The 18,630-nt window shown below is 40.2% G+C and overlaps 1 protein-coding gene across 1 annotated transcript; it reads left to right on the forward strand.

Annotated features, from left to right (window-relative positions):
- Positions 1 to 920: 920 nt before the first annotated feature.
- LOC103542862 (all-trans-retinol dehydrogenase [NAD(+)] ADH4) lies at positions 921 to 18,009 on the forward strand. The gene is given in 10 exon segments (XM_070606750.1): positions 921 to 953; positions 2,414 to 2,482; positions 2,484 to 2,516; positions 3,578 to 3,719; positions 5,148 to 5,235; positions 6,913 to 7,144; positions 10,297 to 10,557; positions 13,948 to 14,083; positions 14,769 to 14,907; positions 17,300 to 18,009. Coding segments are annotated over 10 exon segments (1,143 nt in total). The 5' UTR covers positions 921 to 935; the 3' UTR covers positions 17,325 to 18,009.
- Positions 18,010 to 18,630: the final 621 nt, after the last annotated feature.

Below are 18,630 nucleotides of genomic sequence, written 5' to 3' on the forward strand. Positions count from 1 at the left end.
CGAGGTCCAGGGACTACTCTGTACTGGGCACAGCCAGAGACCCAGAACCACTGGGAGCCAGGTGACAGACTCACACAACCGAAGGGGCATGGAAGTAGTTCCTCAGCAGTGACTAAAGAGGACTCCTCAGGGCTGGAACAGAGTTGAAAGGGAACTTGGGAGTTTGGGGCAGAGGCTTTTTACCAACTATTTTAATAGTGGACATCACCTTAATAGTGGGTACTGGCTGCTTATTAATCCTGAACCCTCCCTATGGCAACTCAAGCACGTGTACAACAGGATACACGAAAAGAACTTTATGCAACCACTGATTCACCACAAGCAAAAAGGAAAATGGATGATAATGAAAATATATGAACAGCCACGGACGACGTAGGTGAATCTCACAAACACAGAGTTGAGAGAAAGAAAAAGATATGAAAGAATGCATACACTAAGATTCCATGCACATAAAGTTTTTAGTAGGTGAAACTACACTGTGCTGTAAAGAGAAGCAAAATCATAAAGAAATGTGAGGGAATGATTAGGGCTGTGAAGGAGAAGGACGGAAACAGGAAGGACTCCGGGCCAGCGGAAATGTCCTTTACTTTGTAATTATGTGTTAACTCATCTGTATATCTTTGATGAGCTTTTCTCTATTATCTTATATTCTGCAATAAAAAGGGGAAAAAAATGAGTAAACAAGAATCTTCTCCAAATAACTGCTGGGAGCAATCGGCGTTAGCACCTGCAATATGATAGCACAGATGACCTGGCGAGAGACAGGCAGAGCTGGAGATCACAGAAACAAAAAAGGAGAGACAGTGATTGGAGAATGAAAGAGCAGGAATGGTATTTATTTGCACAGTTCATTACAGGACTCAGAGCAGCTGGATAGAAGTGGCAGAGCTTCCTAAGTCAGAGAGAAACTTCCAAAGCGAGGCTCCCAGAGGAAAATGGGCACCAAAGGCAAAGTAAGCCAACATACTGTTTCTTTGTTCAACTCTTGTTTTGTTTGTTTTTGTTGTCTCTTTATACATTTGCTAAATGAAGCTTTCTTTGGGGATTGCTCTCAGAAAGCAGCAATTTAAAGCTGATCAAAAGGATATGAATGACCCTCATGCTAGGAATGTATTCTAAAGAAATTTCTGTGGATTTGTCAAAATGCTTGCAACAAGGGTGTGCAATTAAATATTATTCATAATGGCCAAAAAAGAGAGATTTGAGTAACTATGCTAGCCCCATAAAATAACATTTACATTTATGTGAAATAATACTAGAGAACAATATAGAAAATTTTCATAGTATATTAATAAGTAGAAAAACATAGATTACAAAATATTATATACAATATGATCCCATTGGGAATACTCAAAGGGTTTACCTCAAAATCATAAAATGAGTAATAAAATTTACAGGTGGATTTTATTTGTTTCTTTTCTTCTTATTTGTAATTTGAAACTTCTCTAAAAAAAATACATATTACATTTGTAATAAGACTAATGATATTTAAACATGTAATTCAAAATTGCATAACAACTATCAAAAAATATGTACTCGTGTGATCGAAGACTGGGAAAATCATACCAAAAGCAAAATTAGTAGCATTAGAATCGAGGATTATGGGTTTGTTTCTTTGCACTTTCTTTCAATGTTACTTATACTTAAAATTAAAAATACAATTTTAAGAGGCCAAATAAAGTTTTAATATGGAGATTATAGAATCTTGATGCTTAATTTCTTTTCATACATTTTTACCCAAATTCTTGCAAAGAGACCCAATTTCTATTGAATTTATATTCTGCTGGTGAATTTCATAATTGTGTGAGCCTCTCTGCTCAGATTTCCATGTGCACATGAACTGCCTGGGGACCTGGTTCCAGGGCAGATTTAGACTTAGTGGGTTTGGCACAGAGCTTGTTCCCTGGTGATGTCAATAACTGCTGGTCCGAGGGAAGCCCATGCTTTGAGTAGCAAAGATGTGAAACACACCTGTACTCTAGCAACAAGGACTCAGGTAATTCACAGCTGATATCAAATTGCTCAGTCAACAAATACTTATTGGCCATATACGCTGTCCAAACCCTATAAATTTATCCTCTCTGTTATGGAGAAAAAAAATCAAGGCATTATATTAAGATAAACTTTAATACACCTGTTCTTTTCAAAACTTAAGAGTGCAATCACTATAATGCAGAATATGACTTCTTATTTTCCATTAAGATCATTTGTGTTTAAAATAATATAAGTATAGATAGCATCCAGCCACAAAATCCATTGCTCCTTTTCATGAAATTATGGTATCAACGTGCTCTTTAATTTTTCCCCATAACATCCTGTCTTTCCCTCTCTCCCTCCCTCCCATCCTCCCTCTCACTCCCTCTCCCACGCCTGCTCTCCGTCTCCCCTCTCCCTCCCTCTCCCTCTCTCTTAGGTTATTAAATGTAAAGCAGCTGTAGCCTGGGAAGCAGGCAAGCCCCTTTGCATCGAAGAGGTTGAGGTCGATCCCCCCCAAGGCTCATGAAGTTCACGTTCAGGTAAGTGGGAACTTGCCTTGGCGGGACAGACAAGATCCTAAGTGCAGACTTGGCTTCTGCCAGGTCACGCCTCTGTGGGACATACAACGGAGATCCCCAGAGTTCCCACTAGGGGGAATCACATTTTCAGGTTCAGAGAAAAACAGGCATTATCTCCAGAAGAGGTAATTATTAATTCTGTTTCATTTGTTCTTCATAATGGGCTTAAAATTTAACTGACCTATCCTAACGTTTGTCATTGACCCTGGAAATCAGACAAAGGAATTCACTTTGGATTAGAATTAGTTAGGTTTTCTTTTTGTTTTCCAATTGCCAGTGATTGGAAAGTGTTATTAAAGGAGGTAGAGAATTTGGTTCAAAAGAAGGGAGAGGAAAAACTGAATGCTGTCCTGGGCAGCATAAGCATCTTGGGCGCCCAGAGGAGGGGACAGGTGTGGGTGAGCAGGGAAAAGAGACTGAACTGAGTAGAGTGGGACCACAGACGGCAAGCTGGGACCATTGCTCCATTTTCCACGCTGCTGGCCAGGTCGATATTTCCCTCCAGGACCACCACAGTAAGGGTTTCTCCATGGGAATGAACAGGATATTCTGATGAATTGAATCCTGAAGAATAATAATACAGGGATACATGGGTAATTAGTTTAGATAATCCTTTATTTGATCTCTCTCTCTTTTAACTATGAAAGTTTTATTACCTCTATTTCATTTCATGTAGTTTCCACAAAATTTGAACACCCCAGAAACCTGTGTTCCCTCCATTCCTTCTGCCTAATAGACTTTAACTTTTCCCCATTACCTTTGATTTCTCCTCCTGGACACACTAACTGCCTATTCTATTTTTGTGATTTTCCAAAGACAGTGAAAGGTAGAAAACAAAGGTGCATGATAACAGGAAAAGAATATATCCTCACATATTTGGGGGGGGGTTCAAAATATAACTCTTTTATTGAGCTCTAAGCATGTCGTAAAGTTTCAAGGTGACATTGGACCTAAGATTATCCACTTAACAACCCCACTGATGTAATTACAGAAACACAACTTGGGTCTGTGGTTGCTTGTAGATCATTGCCACTGCTGTGTGCCACAGTGACCACCATCCCATTGACCCGAAAGCTGAGGACCCGTTCTTACCAGTGATCCTTGGCCACGAAGCTGCCGGGATTGTGGAAAGTGTTGGGCCAGGAGTGACCGGCTTCAAACCAGGTATTTTATTTTCTGGTTCCAGTTAAATGGAAATGTCAGAGTATTTCAGCGATAATTCCTGATGTAGTCCTGGCTCTGCAGGCTGTAATCGATCTCTGTTTATCTGGGGGAACATCTTTTCCAAAGCAAAACTGAGACACACAATCCATCACACTCTAACGATGGGACAGAATATTTGAAATCAGAACTGTCTAATAACAACGGGAAATATGGCCACTTGTTTACGTACAGCACTAAGAAGTTGTCCTATGAAGCCAAGTTACAAAGTCAGTTTAACTAAAGCTTCTGTGCGGACACAAATGACAATTTATAACAACCTCCTCTAAACGAAACAGAAAACTAGTTTAATATTATAAAGAATTTAAAGAATGAAGACTCACAGGTAGCTTAAGTAAGAAATATTATATGTCTGTGAACATTAGCTTAAGGGTATTTTTGAAAGTTTGTAAGATAAAACTAATACGTAAATGAAGCATGCCAATGGCTGAAATTATTTACTTCACATTTTATAACAGACCCACCGAACACTGGAATACGGGCCAAGCAATCAGGCAGAAATGGCCTCACTTGTCAGGCAGGTTGAACCATATGATTCTTTCCTCCTTTAATGAGAGGGCTCCACACTTAGAGGCATATTAGTATCTTTCCGTTCCAAACAAGACCAGAGAAAGAAATTGCTCCCAAAAGTTTTGCATCCATGAAGGAATCTGGCCAACGGGTCCCAGCTCTGTCACTTACTGGCTGTGTGACCTTCACCATTAAGTCACTTTTCTGTGATTCAACTCAGTGTTCTGTTTGCTAAACTGGGGACCATAACAGTACTCATCTCAAAGGGTTGTTCTGATAATTAAATGAGATAACACATGTAAGCAGTTAGAATGGGGCCTGGCACATGCTAAATCTTGAACAAATGTTAATTACCATTATTGGACTGTGGTCATCAGAGAACAGAAGCCATTATTAAACTGAAATTGAGGGAAAGTGGAAACTGAGCATGAACTAAATGGTGAAACCTGGCGGTGATATAAAGTTTACCCTCCATATCGACTCTATTAGTGTCCACCTATCCTATAATATGAGGGTCTTCTCTTCTATGCAGGGTGTTTAGAAATGTGATGAACAATAATCATGATGCAGAGAGCTGCAATGACAGCAGAGTCTCAGATGGGACTCTACACCTAACCATATCAATAAGGATTTGTGGCTTGACCGCCCAGCAGAGAAAAAAGAAAAAGAAAAAAAGATAGTACATGCAATGCTTGGGGGAATCAGCAATCTTGTAAGGTAACAAATACTGTAGCCACCTATACTTTCTGTGGAATATAAAATATATAACGTAAAGAATGGTGTTGTCCACCGATTCATCAGGTAGAAACTATTTATAAGTTACATCTTAGGACTCATTCAACCTATAGTCTTTCCTTCTAGGTGACAAAGTAATTCCACTCTACATGCCTCAATGTAAAAACTGCAAGCTGTGTCTGAGTCCACTCACAAATTTTTGTGAAAAATTCAAGTAAGTGCTACACACTGTTAGTAAGAGTACAAACTGGTACAAATATTTTGGGCAGTACGTTGGCAATACCTCAACGGAGATGAAGAGGGGCATACTTTCTACCCATGAATTCTACTCCTAGGTGTGCACAAGAATTGCTGCACAAAATCACCCAAAGAGATGTGCTAGAATGTTCCTTGTGACATTGTTGATAATGGCAAGCAGTGGAAAATAGCACCTGTCCATCAATAAAAGAATAGATTAACAAATCGCTGTGTAGTAAAACAATGGAATACTATGGAACAATGAAAATGGCTAAACAATCTACACACATCAACATAGAATAATCTCACACACAATGTTAACGGAAAGAAGCAAGTTGCTGACAGATATATTTAGCAAGGTGTCATATACAAACGCAATACCGTATATCGTTTATGGTATATGTGTATGTAGTAAAGAGAGAAATACACCACTGGAATGATAACTGCCAAACTCATAACAGGAGCTACGTCTACGGGGGAGGAGAGAGGAGTGCAGTGAAGCACAGTAAAGTGAGTTATTCCAAGGCCGCATAGACGTAAGTCCTGGAGCTAGAGTTTGAACCCAGCCAGCCTGGTTCCAAGTCCAAAATCTCATCACCCTGTTCTTTACTGAGACTGTAGAAAGATATGTTTGTCCCTAATGCAAACTGAAACTAGTTTTTTCAGAAGCTAAAATTGTACTACTCTTACTTTTATTACTGTGCCTCAATTCCCTCGTCTGTAAAATGGGGATAATAATAATGCCTACTTCAGAGGGTTGTTGCAGATATTCAAAGAATTCACGCACTCTTGTGCAAACCTTTAATGAAATAATAGAGTTGGGCAATGACCATCATTCTTTGTAACATCACTAAAAGACACAGAATTATGTTTCTCCAGATGAAAATACACAACATCATCTTTGAAGTATTCCTACAAAAATATAAAACCTGAATTAGATCAAGCATTTAGTTCAAACATACTGGTTTAGAAGAAGTAAAGGGACGAAGAAACATGTTAAACCAGATTACAGGAATGTAATCAGAAAAATCCAGAATGAGGAAAACTACAGGAAAAATGACTGTTTCTTCAACAAATAGATTGCTAGGAAAAAGCAAGAGGGGGGAGTGAGAACATGTTAATTAAAAGAGACTTAAGAGACCCAACACAATGTGCGGACCTAAAAGAACCTTTATCGTTTTGAGATACATACTAAAACATCTGCAGATGAAATAGCCATGTCTGGGATCTCCTTCAAAATAGTCCAGTGATGGTAGAACAGGTGCAGGTGTGGGGAGGCGGGTAATAGACAAAGCTAGATGGACCATGAGTTGATCCTGGCTGAAGCTGGGAGATGGCTACATGGAGATTTATTATGTTATTCTTTCTACTTTTATGTGTGTTTCAGTTTTCCATAACAAAAAGTTTTTGAGAACTAATACATGTGAAGCCCTTAAAACAGTTTCTGGACCATAAAAAGTATTCATTGAAAAGTTTGTTGTCATTATTATTTTTAGACTACTTCTGACTATAGATTTAGGTGAAGAGTCTCGAGTCGTTTTCTCAATTTTTCCATCTCATAAAATTGCCATAACAAGCACACAATGCCTAACACTTGTTTCAGGAAAGTTCAGTGGTCCACTTACTTTCTGTTTCTAATATGTTTTTTTTCTAGTCTAACCAAAAGTCCTCTTCTTGATCAAGAACTAATGGAAGACAAAACCTCCAGGTTTACCTGCAAAGGAAAACCCATTTACCATTTCTTTGGGACCAGTACCTTCTCTCAGTATACCGTAGTGTCAGATAAAAATCTTGCCAAAATTGATGACGATGCAAATTTAGAGAGAGTTTGTCTGCTTGGATGTGGGTTTTCAACTGGCTATGGAGCTGCACTCAACACTGCCAAGGTACAATGGTCAGTCACCAGGTTGTGTCAAATAGAAGTTACTAGGAGGCAGCATGATAAACCAGAGAGAGGTATCTTCAAACCCTGGCTCTGTGGTTTATTACCTCTGTGATTTTAGGCAAGTTACTTAACCTCTTTACTCCTACCTCTCTGCAACAATATCTACTACAAAACAGCTGTGCGGATCCTTAAGTTATATTACATATGTAAGACATCTGGCCCAGTGGCTGGCAGCCAGTCCAGGTTGATTTCTCTTCCTATACTGGTACATTAGATTATAGACCGTCCCTGATTTAAGTACAGCCTGCTTAAACATGCCCCCTAAATAGGAATGCTCATCCTGGGGCGGCCCACCCAGTCAAGAGACAAGAGAAAGTACAGACCCCGCCCCCCTCCATCTATCAGGCCCTCCTCTCTCCCTGAGGCTCTGAAGATTCCTCTCCCTCAAACTGCACTAACTCAGCTCTGCCTCTCATCGCCCCCTTTGGGGCTTCAAAAGAGGGTCTCAGGTGGTAGCCTTGATGGTGGCAAGATAAGTCCCTGGAATCCCCTGGTAGAAGTTAGAGGCATTTACAAAGCTCTTTAACAGAGAGGCTGGAGAAATGTCAGTATTACCCGGATGCCTCAAACCACCTCCTTATTTAAACCTCGACATTAGTCTTCGTCCTTCCACTCCAAACTGCAAACTGCAACCAGAGTGGCCTCTCGAAACAACTAATCTGAAGACTCCATGCCCCTTCCGTATGCCCCTTTTCTGTGGGTGTGCTGCAGTATTTGCCACTTCCTGCTGGAAACCTACCCCAGCCTCAGGCATGCCTTGGGTGCCCCTCCCAGTTTTTCCCAAAGCATCCATTTATCCCTGTCTTACTACTTATCATGCTATTGAGAAATTTCCCATTTATTTCTCCTTCCTATTTGAATATTTTCTCCTTGAGGGCAAGAACTCTCTCTCCTGTTCATTGTGATATCTCCAGAGCCTAGCCCTGTGCCTTGTACAACAGTAGGAGCTTGACAATTTTTCAGTGAATGAATGAATAAAGCCACATTCATATGCAACCTGTAAAACATCTTGGAGAGGCTACAATCCAAAACTTCCTTTCTATCAGGTTACCTAAAGTTGTTCAATGTCAAGGAAACAAAGTCAGCCTAATGAAAATAAGGAGCCGATCTAGTAGCCAGAACGCCAAGGTATGACTTTTCTTTGAGAATTATGTTGGCCAAGCAGACAGAAATGCTACTCCTGGCCATCAGCATATTCTCTCCCTCTACAAATTCCTCTACTCACTCATTCATCTGTAAAAATAAAACAATTGTAGGAGAAGCCAAACTACAATCTGAAGGCTCCTAGAGGAAGGGGGTGTTAGCTGGGTGGCGTTAACCGCTGATGTGACCGTGGCAGTCAAGGCATAGTCTCCTTTGGACAGCACTGGAGACGAAGGCGAGAGTTCTACTCTGCGGGCCACACACACACACCCCTTTTCTGGACTCCATGCAGACTATCATCTTCTACGTCCAGAATCTTTGTTCGGTGGTAGTAACACTAGAGAGTCAGCTACAATTTTCTTTTAAATCTAGTCAAAGTTGACCTAAATTCCCAGGACCTGTGCTTCCCACTACTGAGGAATACTAAACCACCTTATGAGATGCTCAGAGAAGAGAGAGGAATCTGATAGGAACAAGTTAATGAAGCGAAGTATCAGTAATTCTAGCCAAAAGATATAGCCTGAGAATCCATCTACTGTGAACGACATTGCTACAATGGGAAAAATGCATTTCTACTTTCAGTGAGACTCAGAGGCAAACTTTGTAACACAATCTCAGGAGAAAGATGTTTGGAAATATACTAAATGCACGCCCACAATATTATGGTAAATAGTATATAGTGTATATAGAACGATATTCTGAGTATTTACAAAATATGTATTTTATTTCACCTGGGTAGCAAAAGCCAGTACATTCATGCCGAATATCATGCATCAATTAAAGTAAGAGGTGTGCATTCTCTCTGTTCCTCAGTAATTTTGTTTCCAGTTGAGAATGTATCAATACCTCTGTTGGCCAGGTTTTCTCTTCCCTTGTGTTTATGCTTTGATGGGAACACTTTCCCATCATCACTAGAAAATAGTGATTAAGTATTTCTCTGTGTAGTAGTTTTTGCCTCTGAACCACTCTACAGAATCACATGTCCCAGTTACAGCAGCCTTCCTTACTATCTTGTATATTAAGTTTCTACTTAATTCAATGCAACGAACATTTAGTAAAGAACCAACGTACAGAAGACTCCTTGACAGCAACGTGGAAGATGAAAAGCCTCTGCCTTAAAGAACTTACAGGCTTTTAAAGAAACACACACACACAGAAAATCAAACAATCAAGGAGATTATAAATTGCACAGTATAGAGAAAGCATTAATTTCTGATTGAAGAATCAAGACACGTTTCACGGAGAGAGGGTCATTTAAGTCAGGCCTAGAAGTATAGGTTATATTTTAATTAAAGGAAATCAGGTGAAAAGTACACCAGGCTGAGGGAACAGCATGAACTAAGGCATGAGGAAAGGAAAGTGCAACAGTTTGCTGTGGCTGTAGTACCAGGGATACCATGGAGATGACGTTGGAAGGTAACGGGAGCCAGATAATAAAAATCCTCCAATGCTATGCAAAGAAATTCTGGATTCATTCCATTTGATAAATTGATGATTTGGGATGATTAAGTAAGTTAATGCACATTTAGAGAAATATTAGCAGTCATTCAAAATCAACTATAACATTAACACAACCATATAAGGCCTGTTACAAATATAGATATCAAATTACTTGTGGTCTATTAAAAAAGGAAAACGATAAACACTTTAACATGCGTAGGCTTTAGAATTTTGTCCTGATACACTACAGGGAAAGGAAAAACAAGGGGATGATTTTCATTTGGGTTTGCTCCTTATGAACTGATAATCCGAACGGCCCTCAGATGATTCTCCAAATTTAGTGACTCAGCCATTTTCACATTGAACAGATTTCCCCCAATGGCTATATCATTTAGTTTTATGACAGGCAGTCTTATTTATACACTCCTGCCCCCGCCTCACTCTGTCCCTTAAAAAAAAAAAGTGGGACCAGCTGTTTTAAAAGTTAATTTATGATTTTCCTGTCTGCAGGTCACTCCGGGTTCTACCTGTGCCGTCTTTGGCCTAGGCGGTGTCGGTCTTTCTGCTATAATGGGTTGTAAAGTGGCAGGAGCTTCCAGGATCATAGCTATTGACATCAACAGTGAGAAATTTACTAAGGCCAAAGCCCTTGGAGCCACTGACTGCCTCAATCCTAGAGACCTAGATAAACCTGTCCAGGAGGTCATCATCGAAATGACCAATGGAGGCGTGGATTTTGCTCTTGACTGTGCAGGTGGATCTGAAGCCATGGTATGTATACTTTTTATAATAGTATATAATAAATAATATTTATTAACATTGAACATCGACAATATGTGTATATTAATATATTTGTTTATTTTATATTTAATACTAGTATACTTATATGTATATAAATTACATATTCTTATATAAGCAATATTTAATTAATTCAATATTTAATTTTAATTAAACAGAAATAAATTAAGGAAAAACTCAAAGATGAAATTTTAAAAGAATTTGCCTACACGAAGTCAGCAAAAAAATACGCAAAGGAAAAGAAAAGCAGATTTAGAGGAGGGAGTAAGACAAGGTGTTTGGCGTCGCCCTAACGGGAGGTATCCACTCCCATCTTCCCGCGCAGTAAAAAGAGGTCAGCAACCTACAACAATCCAGTTTGTCCATCAGATCTCAATACGCGCGCTGCAAAATTAGGTCCAGATTATAGATTTGAATTTTTTAACCCAGTAAAAATCATACACACACACGCACTGCAAAATTAGAAGTCACTCTCTTTGGCCTAAACGCTGCAAGCGCTGCTCAGTCCGATTCCCCCTCCTCTGGGACGCTGCATCCTCTGCGGGGCCCTCCGAGCATGCGCCCTGGTTGCGGCCTGGAGGCGGCCGGGCCCATCCGTCCCGAAGGCGGGCGAGCCGCCCAGGCGGCCAGGGAAAGGGAGCTCGCTCGCGCGCCCAGCCCCGCAGGCCAGCACCTTCACCTAACGCGCGTTTGCTCAAAGACGCTAAGTAGAGTTTCCTTTTGTTTTGTTAATGAAATGACCAAAGAATTCATCAACTAATCATCTGCCTGTGGATTCCTCGGGTCCTCGGGGAGACTGTGAGGTAGCTACGGGCCAGGCCCTTCTGTTTCCCCCTTGGCTCAGCCTGGCTGCTAAATCCCTCCCCTGGGGAGGGTCTGACGGGCGCAGTCTGCGCTCCCACCGCGAGCGGGCTCTGCGGGCCATGGCCCTTGTTCTGCCCTGACCTGGTCCTTCCCCAGGAGGGCATGGAGACCAGGGAGCGCTGCTGAGAGCTCTCGGGCCTCTCCTCTCGGAGCGGTTTCACTGCAGCCCCTGGAGCCGTGTAAAGAGGAGCTGGCAGGTCCCAGGCGCTCAGCCACCTTAGCTGCTACTGAAGATGCATGCCCTGAAGACTGCTGGCCCGCACTGCTCGCCCGTGTGCAAGGCTTCAGACCCTGCATTCTCTACTGTCCGTGTGCCACATCCTTTCCTCCACTTCCCACAGCTCGAATTTCTTACAGTCCTTGAAATTCAGCCTATTTGTCTTGCTTTTCTAGTACAGAGATTCTCAGAACTGGCTGTGCCTGAGAAGTGCCTGGGAAATGGCTGCTGTTGGTCAGTCCCAAGGAAGGGGCACACCTCAGGGTATTCTCCTGAGCAGAGTCCAGGGACCAACATGTCTTCCAAGATTCTCAGGTTGAGAACCACTGACCTAAAACTTGGCGGGTTCTGTTACTAACTGATTTATTATAGCGAGAAATGTATTTTAAATTATGGAATAGAATTACCCCCGAGAATCCCAATAAAAAGAAATGAATTTATTTAATCCCCCAAAAATGAGCTACCTACCCTCCCACCAAAAGTTTCCATCACTAGGGAGAGCTAAGTTTCTGGGTGGTAGAGAAGATTCCAGTAATGGGTATAAATTTCATTTCAGGGACCTCTAATGCTCTAAGGCAGCCTAAAGAACCCAACAGAACAATTAGAAAATTACAATAACTGATAATATTATGAGGTTTTGAGAATTAAAAGTAATTCTCTTCAAAAGTTATCAGAGGCTCCTAAATAAAACCCTTTATTTGTATATATACCCATTTTAACTAAGTCATCCTTATGGAAGTTAATTCCTTGCTTGGAGCAAAGCTCAGAAATGTAGGAAAGGCGACAGGAAAAATGCTAAGAAAAGAAAAGAAGCAGGAGTGAATACAAGCGGCTACCTTAAGGGGACAAGTAGCACCTGTGTCTTTTCCCCTCTGCATGGATCTCTCTATACAGTATAAACCAAAATGTTTCTGCCATATAAAAAGTGCAGAAAGTAGAAGAGTTGCTATTTAGACATATTAGGAATTCTCAAAGCAATAAATAAACACATGCAATAAAAATTTCAAAACACATTCAGAAAGTTCTAGGTCATTGCATCTTCCATCACTAACAGACAGAAGAGAGAGAGAAGAGGGAGAGAATGTACTGGCCTTCACATTGCTTCTTTCATGCAGCGTATCAGTGATGAGAAGGAGCCATACTTCCTACTGGGACTTTTGTAAAAGTAAAAATTGCCCCGACAGGTCAGAATCAAGTTGACCACTGACTATGATATGGGACGAAGTTTACACTTTTCTTCTATAATATTAGTCTCAGACGATTTTAAATATTCATCTATTTACCATAGGGCTTCTATGTGGAATGGCCATCCATAAGTTTACATCTCTCTCAAACTTATTTACGTTTTCAACCTCTGGCATTTTTATATGAACCCCAAACTTGCAGTAGGTTAACATACAATGTTTTCTCTTTCTTTCATGCAAAGACCAATGCAACTCCCCTGTGCCACCGTCTTCCGGGTGGGGACTCAGCAATCAGGGAAGTCCAAACTTGTGGCTTCACAGCCTCAATATGAGGCCCTCTGGATTGTTACAGCAGAAAGGACAGCTGGCAGCTTGCTCACTGGCTGTTCTGTTTGGGCTAGGAGAGGACACACGTCACTTCTGCCCATAGCCCGTTGGCCAGAGTTAGTTACATGACTCTGCCTGACTGCAAGAGAGCTACAAGGCGTCGGGGAGCAGAGGAAATGTTGGAGGAGCAGCAGCCAGTGTCGTTTTCCGTGTAACAGTTTTCCCTCTGTTTTCAACAGCATTTCTTTTTATTTACACCACATTGAGATCTACTAAGTGCACAGCGTGTACCTCATTTCCTAGCCTAGTGAACGCTTATTGACTCTCTCTTCATGACTTTAAAGCTTGTGGCTGTATGCCCCTGGAATTGCAAATATTTAGTGTATACACACGGTAGATTATTGAAAACTTGATTACAGTTTAAAATATCTTCTATAGATATTCACTGTCTTCAGGTATGTTTATCTTTCTTGATATACAATGATATACATCCTAGGTTCGGCATAACTATGGTATCACACAGGGTAAAATAATGTTTTGTTTCTTTTCCATATCTTTTTTGATGAAGCTCAAAAATTTATTGAACGTTCTGTCTGAAACAGAACACTGGAGCCTCAAGTCCCAATCTACAATACTGTGACCTCTTTAGCTTGAATCCCATTATCATACATGCAGAGTTGTATAAATCCTCCTTAAAGCATTGTACATATCCGTGCTGGAATTCGTGTTCTACTTTTCCACTTACTCAGTGGTTTTTCTTTGACCTTCCAGAGAGCAGCCCTGGACTGTGTAAGAGTAGGTTGGGGATCATGTACTCTCATTGGAGTAGCCATGGGTGACAAAGGATTGACTATTTCTCCACTGGAGCTAATAATGGGCCGGACTATAAACGGATCATCGTTTGGCGGTCAGTTTTTTTTCTTTTAATTTTCTCCCTAATACAGTCATGTGTCACTTAACAACGGGGAGACGTTCTGGGAAATGTGTCGTTAGGAGAGTTCATCATTGTGCAAACATCATAGATTCTACTTTCACAAACCTAGATGGTACAGTTCACGCCTAGGCTGTGTGGTACTGATCTTCGGGGATCACCACTTACGCAGTCTGCCGTTGACCAACACATCATTATGCAGAGCATGACTGTAGTGCTCAAATTCTTATAACGAAGATTATTGAAAGGAAAGGAAAATAATTTGTTGTTTAAATATTGAGTGTCTAGAACATATTAAAGACTACATAAAAGTTACTCTATTAAGTACTTGAAAGTAAACAGAGTTTGTATAGAAGGATAACTACAGTTTGCAAATTGAAATTCAATTTACACTTAAATGAACCAGCACAGAGGAACAAAAGTTAAACTTTGACCATATTCAGATCATCCCTTATCTTGAAATAGAAAATAATCTTGGCTTTCTTAATGAAGAAAAATGTTTGAATAGACTAAAGTACAGAATATTAAAGATGGGGGGTGGTAACCTATTTGAAGCAACCTAAATCTAACCTCATAATTTCATTCACTCAGCTCACACTGATTACACTACGTCTTCATGTCAAACACCCGGTCTTTATTTGGCATTTTGATCATATTACAGGTTGGAAAAGTGTCGATTCTGTTCCAAAGCTGGTCACTGACTACAAGAATAAGAAATTCGATCTGGATGCATTGGTGACCCACACGCTGCCTTTTGACAAAATCAATGAGGCATTTGACCTCTTGCACCAAGGAAAAAGGTAAAGTATCAAACAGACAGTTCAGTGGTTTGAAAAACCTTTATGATGATTCTATTTTTACTTGCTGTTAAGAACTAACCAGTTTGTCTTTCTGATGCTTTCCACATCATCAGAGGTGCTTAAAAGATTAAATAATAGCCATTTGAAAAAAGGGAAAGCTTCCTACTCTATCACCACAATGGACACTGCCATATACTGTCCCAGTGTAGAGTGGTGGTATAAACTGACACATATTTTCCCTTTAACAAACAATTGTTAACTCAATTGGCGCTGCTCCCTAGAAAGAGAGGTTTCTGTGGTATAATGTCAGGTCCCTGTGGTGCAATGCAGCCCTGGGTCTGAAATCATTACGTTCTGCAGTTGACACAGAGTGCCCACGCCTGGCCCTTCATGATCAGAACCAGCTGAAAACCATGGAGATGTGCGCAGGAGTGGCAGGTATCAGATCCTTAAAGAATGCCCAGCTCTCTTATTCTCTTGCTTTGTCACAGGTTTCCTATGAGAAACATTCTATCCACAATTTTAGCTCTATATTGTGCTGCCTTGGCATAGACCCTGAGAACTGACATATAGAAATGTCCCACGTCGGGGATCTCTAGTGTTGGACAGTGGGGAAGACTAGGACCAATGATTTTGGTTAAGATGATCAAGCAAGCCTTGATCAATAGGAGCAAAGGGCAAAATCCTCAGGAACAATGTTGCGTCGAGAAGATGCAGGACAAAAGAGCAACAAAAAAGAGAAGACATCACAAAGGAGAGGGGTAAAAACCTAAAGTTAAATGACAGGAGTTTGAAGCAGAGGATAAATGTTGCAAAACAAGAAAACAGGTCCACAGTGTGAGGACCCAGGCTCCTTCTGGGAAGGAAACCTGAGAAAACATCCCTACTGACATGAACAGCCTAATCTGCAAATGTGTTAGCTACAAGATACTGAAAAGAAGTTCAGTAAAAAGAAAAAAATAAAGATTTTTTTTAAGCTATGCTAAGTATCTAAGTAGTATATAATCCTCACAATATCTTGCACAATCTCAATATCCTCATAAGGGGTAATTCTCAAGTTAGGAGTTGGGTTGGGGTTCAGGGCCTCAGACTCTGGCGCTCGTAGCCTGTCTCCCACTACCCCTTTTCCCCCGGAGTTCTCAGTCGTGGAACATACTCACAGGCAATGCAAAATGGCAGCCAAATGGAAAACATTGCACTACTTTGTTAATTGCTGGGCAAGTCTCCAATAGTCTTAAAGTAGGCCTGGTAGTCAGTGGTAGAATGGAGGCCGAGGGGTAGACACCTGAATGAGGCCTCCTACTCTCCTTCTGGCCCCCTGAGAAGACTACCTGGCTGCCCACACAGATGGAAAGGTGGAGCGGAGAAGGCAGAGGATGGGCCTCCGCAGGCGTGATTACCATGTGGGTACAGGAAGCAGAGAAGAGGATAAGCCCTCCAACCATACCAGCTGCAAAGAAGCAAGGAAATGGAGGGAAAGGGATGGGACACAGTGACCAACTGGCTTATTAAGGTGCAGTGCCCCTGACTCATGGTGAGGAAGGGACACAGAGGTTCTCCCTCCACAGCCCCTGGGTGAAGAGTACATTTGTGCATGGCCACCTACTGATGCCAAGGATTCCGCAGCTCCAGCAGTAGGGTCCGAGATAAGGAATTCTCTGTCCTGGAGGCTTCTCCCCTCTCTGCTTCTGCTTGTTGAAGGAGTTATCCAGGAGTAGGAATTTGGGGTTTCCACAAAGTAGCATCCCAACACACCAACCACCCCTCTTTTGAAGCCCCGTTTGCCCTTGGCTACAGGAGAGCCAAGAGCAGTGACTATTCCAAGATGGAAACCTCACTCCAACCTCAGCATGCGCTACTTCTCCACAGAACCGCTGGGCAGCAAGGACCTTGCCCAGGGTCCAGTGAGGGTCCCCAATTTTCCCCCAGCCTCCTGGAACTATAGGGAAAGTATTCTTGATGCCATGAATGGAAGAGGATGACAAGATCAAAGAAATTAGGCTTTATCTATAAAGATTACAGCATTTCTACCCATAAAATACAGGAATATGTCCCACGTTAACTGTGATAACTGATGTGTTTAAGAATAGAATCATGATGATGTTTGGGGATTGTTGAAAACTGGTTCTGGAGAGATGGGAGTGGGGAATGAAGGGTAATAAATAAAACTAGATCGGCTATATGTTTGTAATTTTTTAGGTTGGGTGAGAAATATATGGGGTTTCATTATGTTGTTCTCTCTACTTTTGTATATGTTTAAAATTTTAACAAAGGGGCATCTACACAAAAAGATTAAAACAAATCCTGACACAAAAGAACGAAAATTATTTGTGGGTTTTGGTTAACTTTGTCATGAAAATTATACTGATTATTGTTTTATTATTATGAACAGCATTCGGACAGTGCTGATCTTTTGAAGACACCAGGCACAATCTGGAACGCTATCTGACTGAATCTGAACCTGTCTGGTTGGTTCGATATGACGAATCCAGGATCACCATGAGGTTAAACAAATATTCACAGTTCACATCTCAAAATCAAATGTCTGTAAAGATTACAGCATTTCTATCCATAAAATACAGGAATATGTCCTATGTTAACTATGATAATTGATGTGTTTATGAATGGCATCATGATGATGTTTGGGAATTGTTTAAACTAGTTCTGGAGAGATGGGAGTGGGGAGTGAAGGGCAATAAATAAAACTAGATCAGCTATACGTTTGTAATTTTTTAGGTTGGGTGAGAAATATATGGGGTGTCATTATATTGTTCTCTCTACTTTTGTATATGTTTAAAATTTTCCATAATAAAAAGATTTTTACTAGAAAAAAATCACTATTATATATGTACATAAAAATATATATATCCTTTATATATATATATAGTGTATATATATAATGCCATTATGTAATTTATAAGTTTCAATAAGCTATAGACTACTCTTCTTTAAAAGTCTGCTAAATAATTTCCTTTTTAATATCTGTTCATTTCCTTACTCTTAGCCCCACTTTACCACCGTGAACTATAATCACAAGTAGTGGAATATCAGAAGCTATATAAATGAATACACATATAAAAATAAAGATTTTTTGAAAATCCATATAGTCTCAAATTTCCATCTTTATTAAATAATTGCCTTTTTCACTTTTGATAATAATCACAGCATATAATGTCTACAGATTTACAGAGTTTAATGGTCTGTAATTAGCACTAAATAATCTATTTTCCATAGTCAACTAAAAGTGACAGTGAGCAATATAATTATAATAAAGTAATGTAGTAAGTAAAAATATTTATAGTTCTAAGATTTAACAGATAAGATTTATATGAAAAGCAAAATAAGAGTTTTCTAACTATTATAGATGCTACAATGGACATTTTCAGGATAAGCCACTGAAACAAAACTGGAATGAAACTTGACCCCTCCAAAGGGAAAAAAACATTATTATAAAGGTTTGGAGTCTGTAACATAAGATATATAGGTCTATATTTTATTTTATTTTTTAATGATCTTTTGGTCTGAAATTATACAAATCTTTAAAGAATGCCAAATAATATTGTGAACAATACTTGAATTTAGAAGGCAACACAATCACGATATATTCTTCATTTTTTTTTTTTATGAGGAAGATTCGCTCTGAGCTAACATCTGTTGCCAATCTTCTATTTTTGCATGTGGGTTGCCACCATAGCTTGCCTTGACAAGGCTTGGTGTATGTCT

Source organism: Equus przewalskii, unplaced genomic scaffold, assembly GCF_037783145.1.
Source record: "Equus przewalskii isolate Varuska unplaced genomic scaffold, EquPr2 contig_12227, whole genome shotgun sequence".
NCBI classification, from domain to species: Eukaryota; Metazoa; Chordata; class Mammalia; order Perissodactyla; family Equidae; genus Equus; species Equus przewalskii.